The sequence below is a fragment of the Pholcus phalangioides genome, unplaced genomic scaffold (genome assembly GCF_987345545.1).
Source record: "Pholcus phalangioides strain wild (caught in Gottingen) unplaced genomic scaffold, Ppha-v1.0 ptg000015l_1, whole genome shotgun sequence".
NCBI lineage: Eukaryota > Metazoa > Arthropoda > Arachnida > Araneae > Pholcidae > Pholcus > Pholcus phalangioides.
Window position 1 is genome coordinate 2,943,895 of NW_028301608.1, and position 18,875 is coordinate 2,962,769.

The 18,875-nt window shown below is 33.4% G+C and overlaps 1 protein-coding gene across 1 annotated transcript in view; it reads right to left on the reverse strand.

Moving 5' to 3' along the window:
- LOC149075247 (WD repeat-containing protein 82-like) overlaps window positions 1–18,875 on the reverse strand; it is a 50,024-nt gene that overhangs the window by 21,777 nt on the left and 9,372 nt on the right. Inside the window, exons 4-5 of the mRNA XM_089242559.1 lie at window positions 16,688–16,787; window positions 8,863–8,982 (exon numbers count right to left, since the gene is read on the reverse strand). Coding sequence (XP_089098685.1) covers window positions 8,863–8,982; window positions 16,688–16,787 — 220 coding nt within the window. The remainder of the gene's footprint in view (window positions 1–8,862; window positions 8,983–16,687; window positions 16,788–18,875) is intronic.

Below are 18,875 nucleotides of genomic sequence, written 5' to 3' on the forward strand. Positions count from 1 at the left end.
TAAGCTTGGGGAAAGAATGCATCCTTGCCAAACTGTTTTTTCAATTCTAAACCATTCAGTTAAGCCATAGTTTGTTCTTACACTTGCCTCTTGGTAAATATATAGATTTCTGATCAAGCAGACAAGGTGATTAGGCACTCCCATTGTTCCAAGAATATCCCTAAGCTTATCATGATCAACACAGTCAAAGGCCTTTGTATAATCAATGAAACTCTATTAACATCATAATGAACTCCATTATGGATAATGGATAATGAACTCCATTATCCATTTTATACTGGCAATTTGGTCCCTAATTCCCCTATTTTTTCTGAAACCTGCTTGCTCTACTCTTTGCTAATTCTATTTCTATAATGGTTTTGAGTCTTTTCTGATCACTTTTTAGTAGAATTTGCTGGCATGTGGTAATAGAGAGATTGTTCTGTAATTGGAGCATTCTCTAAGATTACTTTTTTTTGTGAATGGGTGTGAATATAGATCTTTTCCAGTCTTTGGGCCACTCTATTTTCTCCCAGATTTGTTGACATACTGATGTTAGTGCATCAATAATATTTTCATCTACCTTTTTCAGAAGCTCTGCTGGAATATCGTCAATACCTGGAGCTTTGCAATTCTTTAGTTGATTTGTTGCCCATCTGACTTCGTCCTTTGTAACTGGTGGTTCATGATTTATTTCTATATTGCTATTTATTATCTTTCCATCTGATTTCTTATAAAGATTTCTGTGTATTCTTTTCATTTGTTTATAATGCCTTTTTCAGAGTTCAAGACATTTCCATTCTTTTATGACACCGAAAAGAATTGCCATGATTTCATTAATCCTCCTGTAGAGGTCTCTTGTTCTCCCTAGTCTATTGTCATCTTTAATTTGTCCGCATTTTGAATTTTCCTTGCATGTCTTTGAAATTGTGCATTAAAAAAAAATTCCTTGGTTTCATTTACTTTTCCAGCAGCCTTAGCTATTCTTCTTTTGGCGATTTCAAGAGCCTTTTCTGACAGCCAGGGTGTTCTTTTCTATTTAATTAATGGAATATTTCTCTTTGCTTTTTCCTTTAGTATATTTTTAATATCAGACCAGAGTTCTTATGATTCTCTATCTACTAGATCCCGCTCATTAAAATGGTTTCTTGTTGAAATTCTATATTCCTCTGGTACATTATCTAACTTGTACCTAGCTACTACTTTACAGCACACCAACTTCGGTCACATATCGCCATACGGCAATTTCCAACCAGAGGAGTTGGGTGGGAAATGAAGGCTCCATCTATCGGTGGCCACCCTAGGCTCAGTAAGTAAAGAAACCTGTACCTAGCTGGCACTTTTTTTTTTTTTTAACATACAAACATATATACAAGCATATACATAAACACATTCAATACACTTTTGACCTCAAGGGACATACCTGTCCTTCCAGTAGGTCTACAAGGGTTTCTCCGTGGTTTATTTTTCTTAGCAACAGCCTATTATGGATTAGGTCGGTTTATGATTGTACAATATAAAGCATTTTTTCTTGTATTTATGTAACAAAGAAATTTTACATACAGATGGATTGTATCATGTAGTTGTATTATATTGTTGTAATATAGATTCTAGACTGGTATTCATAGAAAACATGAATATATTGTTATTAGATCTTATGTCATCATTTGTATGATTGATTGTATGGTATAGATTCATTATTTTTGGAGCAGTGTATCTATAACTCTTTTGAAATAACGTTTTATTTGTTTTCGGCACTTTATATATGTTATTTAATCTATATGCCATTCTATTTTGTTTCATTTCTAACCAATTATTTTTAAAAATTAAAATTTTATTAGTCTATAAACACAGTTTTGTCTTATAGTTAGCTTATGACATTCTGTTTTGTTGGTGTTTATTGTGGCGCTTGTTATTTGGGATCTTATCTTGTTATATATATTATCTAGTTTTTTTATATCTGTTTGATATGCACCTCCCCAAGCAGTGATTCCATATGTTACTATTGAATATATCCAAGCATAAAATAAATCTTTTAGAAAGTTATTGTCTATTGTGTCTCTTAGTCTATATAAAATTGCTGCATATATTCTTAATTTTTTTTATTATTTTTTCACACTGTGATTTACATTTTAAATCATCTTGTATTATTATTCCCAGGTAGTTGTATTCATGTACTCTTTCAATTTCTTGACAGTTACATTGTAAAATATGTTGACACGGACAATGATCATGAATTTTTATACTTAAATTTGCCAAACTATTTATGTTTCTTGTTTTTAAGCATATGTATTTAGTTTTCTGTATGTTTAGTTTTAGTTTATTTTTCTTGATCCAGGTACTGATTTTGAATAGGTCCTCTTCAACTTTTTTTTATCAAATTTGTAATTTCAGTGTCTTCAACATACTGTACTGTATCTGCGAATGAGATTAATTTACCATTTATGTTGGGTTTGAATATATCATTTATGTAAATGAGAAACAATATCGGGCCAAGAACAGATCCCTGGGGGACACCTTTTTTTACTTCTAAGAATGTACTCATTTGTTCACCTATTTTAACTGCTTGTTTCCTATTAGAGTAGTATGTTTTAAACCAGCTCAATATGTTTCTACATGTACCAGCCCATGACAATTTTCCTGTGAGTATCTCTAAATCTACATAGTCAAAAGCTCTTTTTAAATCTAGAAATATCGTTATAGAAAATTTATTGCAGTTGAACCCGGTATTTAAGTAATTGCACAGCTCTAAGATGGCCATTTCTGTATTCTTACTTTTCTAAAACCCATATTGGTTAGGAGCTAAATAATGCTGATAATTAAGAAAATCTGAGAGCTGTTTTTTTATGCACTTTTCTATTACTTTTGAAAATATTGGAAGAATTGATATGGGTCTATAGTTTAGTAAGTTATTTGTCTGATAAAATGATTATAAATGGGGATGATTTATAAATGGGGTGTACTAGGCCATACTTTAAATAACTATAAAAGACTCCTTCCATTATAGATGAGTTAATTAGGTTTTTTATTACATCCATGTGATAATGGGCAATTATTTTCATCATCTTAGGGGTTATTTGGACATATGCACTTGCTTTATTAATCTTCAATTCTGACATAATCTTATCAATGTCATAATCGTTAATTTTGAAGTACATAGAATTGTTAGAATTAGTCATTGTTTGGTCATCTTCACAATTACAGACTGTGTTTAATTCTATTTCTTCCAAGTATCTTGTAACAAAATCTTCGTTAAATTCTTAGCTAAGTCGTTATGGTTATCGGAGATAGGGATTATATTTTGCTTTGCACTTTTATTCAGTATATTCTGATTTATACATTTCCATTGCATTTTTTTGTTATTCTCGCATTTTGTAAAAGTATCTCTGATACATTCCTGTTTTATTTTTCTAATGTACTTTTTCAGTTCCTTATTGTATTCCTTGTACTCTTGCTTGTATGAAATAATATTTGGGTACTTTTTGTATTTTTTGTACAATTTTTCCTTAATATTTATTATATTTATTATTTCTTTTGTCATCCAGTTTTTTTTAACTTCTTTTGGGTTTCATCTTGACTTGTTTCGTCCATAGATTAGAGTTTGATTGTGTGATATCCACGAATCGTTTGTATTTATTTTGTATGCATCTTTCTTCTAGCAAACTAACAAAATTTATATTTACAATGAATTTTTCAAATTTATCATAATTTATTATTTTTATATGTGTTTTTTTTTTCATTTTCTTCTATTTTCTTTTGTATAAAGTTTATGTATCCTAATACTGGATAATGATCTGTTATCTGAGTTTTATACACTTTGAATTTTTCTATTGAATTTATTTTTGATCTATAGAATACATGGTCTAAACATGTTTTATTATTATCGTTTCTCTTGTTATATTTTTGTGAAGGGGGACTAGTCCATTTATTGCCATTATGTTAAGATATTGAGAAGTTTCGTTATCATCCCCATGTAAATTTATATTAATATCACCCACTATTAAAGTATTTTGCTTCAATTTCTGTAAATTTTGTTCTAATTCATAATTAAATTGCGAGATGGAAAAAGAATGCGAACGGTATAAGAGTAATAAATCAATGTCATAATCAGGGAGGAATATACATAATTCTTCAGCAGTTAAAAATTTAACATTTTTCTTTTGTATTGATTTGATATATTTTTATTTATATACATTATTACTCTCCCCGGCTCTATTTTATATTCTACTGCTTATATAGCAATAGTAATCTATTATTCCTTCAAGATTGTCAATATAGTAATTAAATAATTCTTCAATTTCAATCCATATTTCACTTAGGCATATGATATCTATTAATTCATTTAAAGTTCTAAGAAATACCACCAAACTGTCAAAATTTGCTCTAATACTTTGGATATTCAATGTAAGAAACATCAAAGTTGAGTTTGGTTTACTGGGGCAGTTCATAAACTTTTTTGCTTCACTAATGTCCTCCAGAGGTCGTTGATCCTGCATCTCGAGAAAGTTCTCTGTGTTCATTTGTACTAAGGCTTGATTCTAACTTTTGCAAATGTTCTTGGTTTGTTATCCGGATTACTCTTGAAGTTTCATCCCTCCGGAGAAATATTTTCCCTTCCTTCACCCACGCGAACTTGAAATCCAGTTTATTTTTCGTTTGTCTAGCCAAGTGAAATAATTTCTTGTTTTCAATGGTTAGATGTTCGTTCACGTATATTCGGACATCTTGAAAGTTTGGGTTTATTTTATCTGCTGTAAGGGTATTCTGTCACTTAGCCTTTTGTATCCAGATGTTTTTTGATGTTTCACTACTAAATCTTACTGTGATTGGTTTGGGTATATTGTCATTTCTTGTTGGGACTCTGTGGGCACTTTCAATTTTAGTTTTTTCAGGTATTTCTAGTTGTGTTTTTACTGCTTGAATTATTTCTTGTATGTTCCCATTTGGGCTTTCTGGTATTCGATTTATCTCAATGTTATTTCGTCTCATTTTGGTTTCTAACTCATTCATGTGATATTTCAAATTTCCTATTTCTGCCTTCATGTTTTTATTTTCCATCTTGAGTTCTTGATTTTCTCTGCCCATTTGTGGAACCATTTCTTTCAAGTTTTCTACCTGCTTTGAAAAATCTTCCATGCATTTTGAGTTGCATTCTATAGACTTTATAATCTCCTTCATTTCATTTTCAATTGCTTCTTGTTTATGTATAATTTTTTCTGTGACTTGTTGGATAGTTTCCTTTACTTCCAGTTTGAAATCACATATGATTTTTTCTATCCTGTCAAAATTGTCTTGCTGTTTATCATTCACCACTGTGGCTCCTTCATCTTGTTTATTTTCACAGATTTTACATGTGAATTTGCTTCTTTTATCTTTTGCCATCCTTCTAAATGCAGATTCGTTGTATCCAGCACAAACGGGGTGTACATATTGTTTACACACAGTACACAAGAAAAATTTGTTCACGTCTATCACTTTATCGTTACACTTCCTACATCGTGATCCATCCATCTCTGATTGTTTTCCCCAATGAAAAAATCGTATGTACTCAGTTCTTAAATTAAAATTATTTTCATAGATGGCGACTTCGATTCTTTTTCTTTGTTACGTAGCTATACTTTATTCATTTATTTTCATCACTTTTTAATTATCATATTATTATATTATTTGAACATAATTACCGTTCCCACAGTCTTGCAGCTTCCAGTGCTGTTGTTTTCGCTTTATCTACTGATAAAATACTTAATTTATATGTATATTTTCGGAGCTCGGAAACTGATTTTCTTTTATTTATTTTCTTCATTTCAAGTCTCATCTCTGAAATGAGTAACTGATGATCAGACGCACATTCAGCACTTGGCAAAGTCTTGCATGTTGTCACAGAGCTTTTCAATCTTTTGCTGCCAATTACGTAATCAATTTGGTTCTTGTACATGCCACTTGGTGACGTTCACGTGTACATTCTTCTTTTAGGCTGCTTAAGGTAAGTATTAGCAATGTAAAAGTTAGAAGAACTGTACAATTCCAAAAAAATCCCGCTTTTTTTCTTCTTCAATGAATCGGTTTGATAAATGTAGATCTATACAGTGAGTGTAAGAGCAACACTACACCAGCCTCCCTCTATTGGTTCCAGACATGCTTTAATTTTTTGAATTAGTAAAAGAAGAGTACCAGTTTTAGGGCTCCCACTCAAAAAATTAGAAAGAGTAGAACGGGAAGGGTAACCCCCCCCCCCCCTAGACAACATAATCATAGCATAATTAAAAAAAAAATCCCTTAAAAAAGCAGTATTTCAGTATCCTGTAAGATTGACTTGAGCCAAAGGAAAATGACAGAAATGGAAATGACTTGGTTACAAAAATATTTTTTGGCCAAAATCGACTATTAGCAACCACACATAATTCTTTTCCTCTTCTCACAATATATATTACAAGTACTTATACATTCTATTTTTAGAGTCCTCTGCAGTCCATTCTGTCAACTCTCTATGACAACGCACACAGCAAATTATGAAGAGATGCAAGTTTTTTAAGAACAATGCTCTTGCTAGATTACTTTCAGAAGCACAGTGCAAAATGTGCAAATTACCCCATGTCCGATATAAATAAGTCAAGGTGGACCAGATGGTTTTACTGCATTGTCTATCCTCCTTTTTAAAAGGGAGTTTGTTTAAATTTTAGCACTCAACACCAGTGTAATAGTTTTTGACAAATGAAGCACTTTCATTTCTAGCTCTTTGCTGCGCATTGTAAATATTGTTTATGTCTCTGCATGCCCTAAAAATGCAGAAGACCATTGAATGCTATTAGGTATCATCAAAGTCACAAAACCTAGAATAGGTCTATGTACCCAATGGCTTTGTTATGCAAACTGTTGTTTCACCTATACACAAAAAGGGCACCATAATTTTGAATGATGAATGTTACTGTCCAAAACCATGAATTAGTAAATACAAAATTATTTATTTTCAACCAGGCAGAAGTTTTTAATCAATACTTTTTGAACGCTCAAACTAAGGAAATGGGAAGTTAATAACCCACCAAATCGTGCACATACACCCAGTGTGGTCTTAATGCATGGGCCGGACACTGCCCGGGGGCCTCACTAAAGTGAGAACTAATTGAAATTTTCGAGGCAGGGCCTCAGGAAAACCAATTGGCTCAGGGACCCATGATGCACTTAAGACGGCCCTGCGTACACCTCCTCCCCAAATAACTTTAAAAACGACAAAATTTCTGCTTTGGCAGAATCGTTAATTGCAATCTACTACATTTGTATTATTTGGCATTATATTAATGATTCACTCATTTAAAATCAATTATACAAATTTTGTTAATAGGTTTTGGTGGAAAAGTAGGACATTTTACCAAAAAGTATGACAAGTGGGAGCCCTGCAGTTTTGAAACTTAAAACTTAATTATCATGAATTGAAAATTTTTGACTAGTAGGGGAGACTACTATACCTACAGAAAAAATTTTAATTTTTCTCAGCTGCTGGAGAACATATTTTCACTTAGTAAAATACTCAGGTTATGCTCTAAACCGGTGTTTCTGAAAGTGGGCAATATCGCCCCCCCCCTTCCCCCCGGAGGGTAATTGAATGGTCTGGGGGGGGGGGGTGCAATAGAAGCTATGAAATTTAACACAGGATCTTATGGGTTCACTTGAGTTGGGAGGTGACCAGAAAAAAATTTCTGATGAAAGGAGCAGTGGAACAAAAAGTTTGAGAAACTATACTCTAATTTTTGTGAATAAATTCATATTTTTAAAATCTAAAATTTTGAATACTCAATTTTTAAAAACTCTAAATTTGGAGACGTAATTTTTGTCCTTGGGTACAACAACCTAATGTGCCTATGGACACACCCAGATTTACCTACAGACATAATGTCGCAAAATGTTTAATCATTTTTTTCCTCTAACATTCACAAGCATAGTCACCGACCAATTTCATATCAAAAAAAAAAAAAAAAAAACCTAATTTGAAAAATCTTTCAGGGGACCAATAACTTCTTTATAACTTCACAATCATATTACATGGTTTTTACAGAAAACCAAAAATGAAAAAAACCCATTTTGAAGGGAAATTTGAAGAAAAACCAAAAATAATGAAGAATTAATAGTAAAAATAAAATTTAAAAAAATGGCAGATGCACCAGCGGATACAAACAATTATGTCTGAAAATACAACACAAGTCTATTTTTTTTTCTACAGGGGAGATAGCAACAGGTAGGTTAAGATTTTGATTCCTTTAAAATCAGAAATAATCAAAGCCTCGATAATAAACTATGGACATGACAATCATAAAAAAAATTAGAGGGCAAAAAAATGAAAAATAAAGATGATATGCAAATTTTTTTACTTTGATCTTTTTGAGAAAAAAAAAGTAAAACATATTAATTTACCTCGAGTCTTCCATGAGCTGGCTTTTCGTGAGCAACTGCCTATCACAGCTGTGTCAAATGTACAGTATAATTGAATTGGTTTACATACGTTAGGAACCCCTATCCTACATTCCCAACTGTTTTCAAATTTTAAAATGAAATGTCCTTAGATACAGCTGTTTCCCCCAACTGTGTTCTTCTACCAATTCAATTATAGAGCTCTTGTTTTGTTAAAAATTTTTTTTTTTTATAATCTGGAGAAAATATAATTCAAATGCCCAATTCAAAAACTGATTTTAATAGTTGATAAAAATATGTGTTTTGACTAACGGCCGAAGAGCTAGCCAGAGCAGTTCAAAACAGATTAATTGAAAAGTTTGCATGAAATTTGTAGCAACATTACTCTGAAGTATTCTCCATAATATGGAAATTGGTATTATTCAAATCTTCATTTAATATATATAAAACCACTCATGAAAATTACATACAGAATCTTACTTTTTCATATGACTTCAAGTCATAAAGTTTTATTTGCTCAGAGTTGACACCCAAGGCAAATATTAGACCCTCAGGATCAAAGTTCACCACTGGTCGACTTCCAGGAACACTCAATGTACCCTATTTGAATAAAATGAAGTAAGCAGAGAATCAAATACACTTTTTGGATACATAAATACATGATCTTAAACCCATGCAGCATCGCACAGACACTTTCTATGTAAATTTTAATCATAAGTTTATGCTGCATCCACATTCCATGCTTAAAAAAAAGAAACAGAAATCAAAGCATAAAAAAGATATACAGTTGCCCCCCGTCTCCTGCGTATTCATTTTTTTTTTCTTCTTCTCTTTTTGGGTAACACTCAGCAATTCATTCACGTGTTTTGCTTACGAAATTTGAGTTGTGCGTATTTAGGATGGCTCATTTTTCGAGTGCTACTGATAATGCTTCGAAAAGACAAAAAAAAGTGAAAACTTTACAAGAAAAATGGGATTTATTGACTATGCTTGGCGAAAGTAAGTCAACTGCTGCTGTGGCCCACCATTACGGAATCAACTAATCTACGGTGAGATATATCAAGAAAAAGGATTCTGAAATTCGAGCAACCGTGGCCGTAGCTACCTGCACCTTTGTATCGCCTACGGGATCCATGCGTTTCTCATACCGAAAATGCTGTGTTTTTTTTGTGGGTACATGGTTGCTACAAAAAAGTTATTTTAATTTATTGTAATATTATAACGGAAAAGGCGAAAAAAAAATTACTGCTCTGTAAAGGAATGGTCTGCTGAAACATCTATTTCATCAGAATTGAACCGAACTCAAACTGATCTGATACAACTTACTTCTGTTACCTCAAAAGCGGCAGGGTTTTGTCAGAAAAAGTTAGCAAAGATTTATAGCAGTGGTCCCCTCAGCCCCGTGCCCACAAGTATCGAACCAAGCCGACTGTATATATAAAATTTTAATTTGGAAAAAAAAGAAGCAAAATCATAATATTTTGCTTCTTTGTTTTACATTTTAATTTTTCTCAGCTGCTGGAGAACATATTTTCAATTAGTAAAATGCTTAGGTTATGCTCTAAACCAGTGTTTCCCGAAGTGGGCAATATTGCCCGGCGATAGGTGATGAAATGGTCAAGGGGGAGATAGAAGCCTGATTCTATCGTCCCCCTGATATTCAATAATACGTCACAGTGCGAAAAAGCACAAAAGTTTTAATGAAATTTGATTCATAAGTAGAGCCCGGATTATATGCAAATGTATATGTGCATATACATTTTCATATTTTGGCCTTTTTTAGCATTAATGCATATAAATGCATAAAATCAAAAGAATTTTCAGTATAAGTGTATATTTTTGAAGGTTTGTTTAAGCTCACTCAATTTTTTTTTTATAATTTTTCAAATAAATATTATTCATAATCTTTTCATAACATCAACTTTTTTTCTCATAGGTGAAATTTAGTGAATTAATACTTATTTATAAAGTATTTTACGAATATTAACCGTTTTATAGTAATACTATCTCTAGAGATATGTCAAAGTGTTACAATTTGACAGTTTTTTTAATTTACAGAACTACTGTCGAAATTATTTTGTTACTGGTTTTTTTGTTATTGAGCAGCTAAAACAAGCTGAAAGTAAAAAATGCCCGAATAAAAAATATGTAGAAGTTATTTGCATATATGCAGTAAATACACACACACACACACATAGAAGGGGATTTTTTTTTGTAAATGAAATACATATGCACGGAAAAAAAAATGATGCATTTTAAAAATACATTTTTTTTTTTTGTAGATGGTGATTTTATTAATGCATATTTTCTTATTTTTTGCACATATTTTGAAATTTTCGATTTTTCAAGATTTTTAGTGTATATTCCGAGGTATTTAATGCATATTTTGGAATTTTCAGCGCATATTTGGCATTTTAAGTGCATATTTGGCATTTTAAGTGCACATTTTGGTATTTTAAGTGCACATTTTATTACTTTTTTAGTGCATATAATCCGGGCTCTAATAATAAGCAATATAATACACAATTTCCAAGCAGGCTTTTATTAATTTGTTTTTAAGGGATTACACAGAATGATAGAAATCGATCCAGAAACTTTTCTAGAATTATAAATATAGTAAGTTCACAATAACTTCCGAATTAACTCAATTTTAACCGAGTTCAAACATGTAAACAGAGCGTTTGTAACATTAGTGGTAAGTTAGTCATAGTTAACCCTTTATTTGGCAATGTTTCTGTCAAAAGTAACGAGTTTCTTATATTTTTCAAGTAAACACATTTTGTATTTTGAGCTCTTTTTTGTCATTGTTGCTTCTAAGCAACTCCTAAACATTCAATTTTTCATTTTTCATTCAACAATTCATTTTTACTTGTGAGCCATTCATGAGAAGTTCCTATAATTACTACAGAATAGGTCAAAGGTACACACATCCCCTATTTCTTGACAAGCAAAGCAAGAAAATTTTTTAACCCTTGCATTTTGGAAGGAAATACCCCATCATGTGGAGGAGACATATCGTTGTGCATTCTTCAACAATGCTAAGGAAGTGAGTTGGCAAAAAATAAATGGCATTTTAAGCTATTCAAATCATAAATACAGTATGTCCCCCGAAGTACAACATCCCCCTTTTTTAATATTGAAATTTTTTTTTCGTCATGTAATAGCATTCAGGAACCTGACTTGCTTAATATAACTCCCCAAAATTGTTTTCCTCAGGATATTTAAATTTTTGCCAATTAAAGGGTTAAGTTAGTCACTCACAGTTAACGGTCCCAGTTGGTGGTAAGACTGACAAGTAGAACAGAATTCTGTCTACTTTTTAGTTAAGTAGCCACATCATCATGCATATGCTCAAAACTGGGTTGGCTTCATAAACTTGTCATTCTTGAAATATGATGACTGGTAAGATTGTGTCTGGAAAATTCACAGACAACAATCACCACCAGAAAAATTCACAGACCAGCAATTCATTGATGGAAAATTCACAACCAACAATTCACCATCAACAGTTCATCATGTAGCTGCCAAGCCTGTGAGCGAGTGAGTGACTGGGCAAGTAGGCGGGCGAGTAAGCTACTGAGTCCACGAGTGGGTGTGGGCAAATGGTTGAGCGAAAGTGAGTGGAATGGGCAAGTTGGTGGGTGAACTACTGGGACTGTGGGCAGGTGAGTGGGCAAGCAAGCTACAGAGTCCATGAGATGGTGAGTGGGTGAGAGAGCAAGAGTGATTTGGAGGGCAGGCGAATGCATGGTAGAGCAGGCTACTAAGTCCGTGAGCGGGTGAGCTACTGAGTCTGTGAGCAGATGGCACAGTAAGCGAGTGAACGAGTCAGTGAATGGGCAAGTGAGCTACTGAGCCCTTGAGCAGGTGAGTGGGGGAGCAAGCAACTCTTTAATTATGAATATGTAAGTAATGAAAACTATGTAGATAATTATTAATTAAGTACTGTATGTTTTGAATGAAAGTTGCCAATTAAACATGTAATGAAAAATTTGTCAAAAATTATATCTCCTCTAACATTGCCCAAAAAGGAGTGCTATTTTTTTATTTAGTTTTTTGAAGCTCTAGTTTCATGAGCCAGTTTTCAAAAATGTTTTTTGTCACACAAGAGGTTTTATGTGTAAGAATTGGAAAAATGTTTAAAGCTTAAAACAAGATAACTTCACACAGTTTTTGAACTCAAGCATGACTTTAAGCAATAAGAAGCCGAGGTTATCTTTTACCAGTTTTGCTGATGGACAAAATTAAACTTATCTTTATATTAGATTTATTATATAAATTTTTTTTTTTCATCATTAGTAGTAGGACATATGTTTGGGTCATATTCCCAACAGGGTCAAATCGAAAATTTTAGTTTCACCGTATACCAGGGTTTAAGCTGGATAAAAAAATTCCTTTAGCAAAAAAGTGAAAATGGGAGGAAAAGCCTTAGCAAAATGCTGCAATGCTAATGATTGATGGTTGGATTTCTACTTGTTTCGTACCTCCTGTACACATTTTTGTGAAAAATTGGCTTCTACTTCTTTTGCATTCTATGTTCTTTTTGCATTCTATGTTCTTTTTGCATCTTTTACAAAATGCCACCAAAGCTTAAACCTTGCCGTATACACAGCACTGTGCAATTTCTGTCGAGATTTGCATTTCTTGCGGCAAGGGGTGTTGTGGGGCGCAGATCAAGATGATAAATTGAGATCAAATAAAAAAATTATTAAATTTAATTTTACCGTATAAGCCACACTTCACACTTTCTGTCCGGATTTACATTTCTCCCAACGAGGGGCGTTGTGGCTCCGATAAGGGTAATAAATTGCGATCAAATAAATTTTAAAATTTTGATTTCAATGTATAAGCAACTATTTGCATTTTCTGTCTAATTTTATAACATGTTTTTTGTTATCAAATAGAACTGCTCCCCCCCCCCTAAATTTTTCCGCCCAGGGCAGTTTCCCCTACTTCTCCAGTTCTGACCCTATCCTGGGCAAAGGGGTTTTATGGTTATTTGGACCCCAGTTGATTGGAAACACCTGCTAACCAATTTAAATTCTGAATGTTGAAATTTTTGACTAGATCTCATTGTCACGAGGCCTATTCTGCACTTGAGATCCCCATGCCATGCCCTGGTGGGCCCATGCGTTAAGACGGCAATGGCCCTGACTATATGCCGTGCTTACATCAGAAGGCTGATAGTGTAACAGCCTTGGGGACTCGGGATGAATCTATATATTTTTTACATTATAATATTGGTGAATTACTAATAAATAATAAAAATTCTCTCATTTTTTTATGGTGCTTTAATTACCAAAAGAAATTATTGTTTAAAGCCATGCTTGAGTTCAAAAAAACTGTGTGAAGTTATCTCGTTTTAAACTTTAAACATCCAATTCAGGGTTTAAGCTGGATAAAAAGTTCCCTTTGTAAAAAAGCGAAAATGGGGGGAAAAGCTTTAGCAAAATGCTACAATGCTAGTGTAATGTTTGATGGTTGGATATCTACTCGTTGCGTACCTCCTGTACACATTTTTGCAGAAGTGGCTACTATTTTTTTCTCATTCTACGATTTTCTTTCGCATTTTGCGAAAAATTCGACCGTAGCTTAAACCCTGAACCAATTCTTGCACATACAATCTCTTGGGTGACAAAAACATTTTTGAAAACTGGCTCATGAAACTAGAGCTTCAAAAACCGAAATAAAAAAAATAACACCCCTTTTTGGGTAATGTTAGAGAAGATATAATTTCCGATGAACTCGAAACATACAGTACTTAATAATTTGACATAATTTTCATTACTTACATATTTATAATTAAAGGGTTCCTTGCTCACTCATTCCCTCACTATTTCACTTGCTTATGGACTCAGTAGCCTGCTCACCTACTCGCTTACCCTCAACCTATTCACTCACAGACTCAATAGTAGCAGTCCACTTGCTCTGCTTGCCTAACCACTTGCCCACTCATTTGCCCGTTCATTCGCTCACTTGCCCACTGGCTTTCTTACTCGTTATTTCCCTTGGACTGAGTAACTTTCTCAATCACTCCTCACTCATCCACTCTCCTGCTCATGTAGTAGCTGATCATCAGTAGCTCATTCACCCACTCATCCATTCATTCGCTTGCTCACCCACTTGTCCACTCGATCATTCACTCACCCACTCACAGACTCTCTAGCTCGCACACCCATTCATTTGCCTACAAACTCACTTGTTCACTCACTCACTGTCACTTGCTTGTCCAGCCGCTCACTCACTCTCTTGCTCACTTACCCACTGGCCCACTCACTCTTTTGCTCACTTACCCACTGGCCCACTCACTATCTTGCTCACTTACCCACTGGCCCACTCACTCATGGACTGAGTAGCTCGCTCACGAACTTTGTAGCTTTGTGATGAACTGTTGTCTGTGAATTTTCCTAGTGGTGAATTGCATGGTGATGAATTGTTGTCAGTGAATTTTTCGTAAACGAAGTAGGATATAAAAAGTCCCAATTTTTTCCCTATTCATCCCATGTTATTTTTCATCTAATATAATAACTTAGAAGACCTTCAATCCATTCCAATGTTGAAAAAACTTTGTCCCATCTCTTTTTTGCAAAAGAATCAACAAAATCTATCCTCAATTATATTTGGCCTGGATTTTCGACACTGAAGAATTTGGTAGAAGTGCGTGCATGCAATTAATCATTACTATTTCATTATTTTCTAACCAGACACATTTTTATTATAACTGCTTCCATTTTGTAATCTATTATTCCCAGAACAGAAAAAGGAAAAAATTAAAATCAAATAGAATTTTTTGTATAACAACATTTCAGGATATTCAGAAAATCGATCACAAAGACAATTTGTCATCAAGAAACTAGCCAGTTAATTTAATGAGAATGATTGTGACTGTGACACAACAAATTTAATGCCCTCCAGTGCACATGAGCAAAACACATGGAAAAAAAACATCAATTATCATATGGTTACAAAAAATATTAGATTAAAATTCAATAAATCAGTTGATTAATTGATTAAAATTTTTGATTAACCAATTAAAAATTTTAATCAATTCCCAGCTCTAGTTAAAACCAACATTGACTTTATTGTTTAATTATACTGACCGTTTTTAGTTTTATTTAGCATCTACAGGTGCTGTACTTTAACAATGAATTTTTTTTAGTTTACTTCAGTTTTTAACATTAAATTGTGAAAAAAAAAAAAATACTTTTTTACATTCCTTTAAATTTTGGTTTGATTGATGTTTTTAACACTCAGTGAAAAATTCGAAAAAAAAAAGAATATTTTTCCTAACTTAGGGAAAAATCTAAAACGATCAACTACTTAAAATAGAGTAAAATAGCGTAAAACAGACTCTCTAGCTCGCACACCCATTCATTTGCCTACAAACTCACTTGTTCACTCACTCACTGTCACTTGCTTGTCCAGCCGCTCACTCACTCTCTTGCTCACTTACCCACTGGCCCACTCACTCTTTTGCTCACTTACCCAGTGGCCCACTCACTATCTTGCTCACTTACCCACTGGCCCACTCACTCATGGACTGAGTAGCTCGCTCACGAACTTTGTAGCTTTGTGATGAACTGTTGTCTGTGAATTTTCCTAGTGGTGAATTGCATGGTGATGAATTGTTGTCAGTGAATTTTTCGTAAACGAAGTAGGATATAAAAAGTCCCAATTTTTTCCCTATTCATCCCATGTTATTTTTCATCTAATATAATAACTTAGAAGACCTTCAATCCATTCCAATGTTGAAAAAACTCTGTCCCATCTCTTTTTTGCAAAAGAATCAACAAAATCTATCCTCAATTATATTTGGCCTTGATTTTCGACACTGAAGAATTTGGTAGAAGTGCGTGCATGCAATTAATCATTACTATTTCATTATTTTCTAACCAGACACATTTTTATTATAACTGCTTCCATTTTGTAATCTATTATTCCTCTATTATTATCTATTATTCTATCTAATAAAATAATTTATCCCATGTAAGAGAGTCTTTTGCGTTGGTTTAAAAATAGATCATGAACAATAATTGAGTCTAATTAAAGATGTTAGTTATTTTATAAATTAGAGCAGAACCAATAAATATAACATGCCCAGACAATTTCGCCAGCTAATAAAATGAAGCAAATATTTTGAAGACTTTTAGGTACAGGAGCACATGCACATAATGCATAGAATCTTCCAATTGGCCTGTGTGCAAATACAATAACCCTACTCATACTCTTCAAATTTCTTAAAAAAATAGAGATTGATGTCATAAAATGATGAAATTTCAGAGCAAGGTCTGAATATAAATCTTACAGCAAAGGCAGACAGCCGCAGATCCCATATCTTCATAGATTTGTCTAATGAGCATGACATGAAAGTGTCATCAACTGGTGACATGCACAGAGAAACAACCCTGAAAGAAAATTATGTCATGAAATTTGTCTTCCTTAAAACTTAAATGAAATTTTTTGGTTCAGATAACTGAATCATTTTGCAGGTGCTTCTATGAGAATTTCCAACAACTTTCACTAGAACTATATACAGGGCGATTGTAACCTATTCTAATAAAAGAAAACAGAAGATGGAACTGAATACACAGATAACATCTGTAATTTAATTCAGGGCAAAACTTTCCATTCATAATGCCAAAAAGAAAAGAATAAAGTTCTTTCATGTTGTAATTATCTGATGAATTTGTTAGTTGCCCATAAAAGTTTTTTATATTGTTGAATAATACAGTAAAATGACCAAATTAATATATCACAATATCACATGAAATACTGTGATGGTGTTTCAAAGTATGCATCATGACACTCAGTAGCATCGCCAACCTTTGTTAGGGGCATCATTGCAGCAAGCTGGATATTTATGCTTTGGGGAAAATATCTGCCAAACTATTTCTGGGGACCCACAAAGATGAATCCTGAATAGGGTAAGGGAGCTGTAGATGAATCATGAATAGGATAAAGGAGCCGCGGATGATAAAAGTTTGAGAACAACTGCTGTAATGCATTTACAGTTTACAACATTCAGAAAATTACATACTTTGAAATATTTTTCAATTTCTTCTGTCACCCAGCACTCTTATATGCGTTGAGAAACACAATGGTGCTTGCAAGAAACAGGTTTAAGGTGCTGGGCGAGTGATTTTGACTTAATTATTTTAAATTTAAATTGTCTTATTATTTGAGAAACTTATTTTCCTCAATGTCCTCCTTCTCAGAAAGAAAAAAAAAAAATGGAATTATGAATGGAAGAGGGTCATTCCAACACAAAAACCAACCCTGGCATGGTCTAGTTGCATAGGAGCACTCCGTGATAATGAGATAATAATCTGAAATGTAGTGCTATGATTTTTTTACACGTATATACATAGTGTCCCACAATCGACCAATGATTTTCAAAATGGTATAGAAAGAATACGGTGATAGATATTAAAGTCATTCTTGCAGAACAGAATATAAATGTGCAAAGTTAGAAATTTCAGTTTTGTCATTCATGTTGCAAGGGGTTGTATAGTTATTAAAATAAAAAAATCAACTTTTTAAATGGACATCCTGTGCCAGAAAATTTAATTAGAAAGTTCCTAAGGCTGCGCACATACTGGAACGAAGAGGTATGAGAATTTCGACTAGGAAGAAAAAATCGCATAGGGTGGAAGAAGAGATGTCCGCACAGTCAAAGGAGGAGGATATATAAAATGACTAGCAGGGTTTTGAAGACTAAAGGAAGAAAAAATACCAATTAACAAATATTGGTCAGCAGTGAAAACAAACCTGTTTGAGCCGTGCATCTTGCGGAGTTGGCTCTTTCTCTCCTTTGTCTCACTCATGTGCAGTGTGTAACAAAACAATACAACTGTTTTCACCACTGTCTAGTCTACATCCTCATTTGCGTGGCATAAGAAAACACTCAAGATCCTCTATTGCACCTGTAGCTTTTACCATCCCCTTCTATCAGAGACAATATCACCTATTTTTTAAACCGCTGATCAAGTCTCTACCTTCACAACCTGTACAGCATTGTTGCATGCTGTGGCATTCTGTAAATCGGTTTGCATTAATGTTAGGTGTTCAGCATGTACTTTTACTGCCCCTAATTTTTAAAATGAATCCATGAATCCAAGCACCTCAGGTCAGAGCCGGTTGTGAACATTTTTCAAGTGTAAGCGAATAATATTTTGGTGATAAAAAATCACCCCTTCTTCAGTTGGCGTCTTCTGCTGTGTAGTTCGCAGGATTCAAGATCGGGCCCTGCCTCACCTCAGGTAACTCGAAACTTTAAATTGAGACTCACATAATTGGAGTCCTACATTGAGAAAAGTTTATTAAAATTTTTTCAAAAAAGTTTCCGCTATGAGAGGTTGCACTCTTTTTAAGAACTTTATATAATGTTGCGAACTCTCTCAGAAATAAAATATCTGCAACGTATCCGGTTAAGTCACTGATCCGCTATAGTATTGGGAATACCAAAAATTTACCAAAATAAAAAGATAAGATCT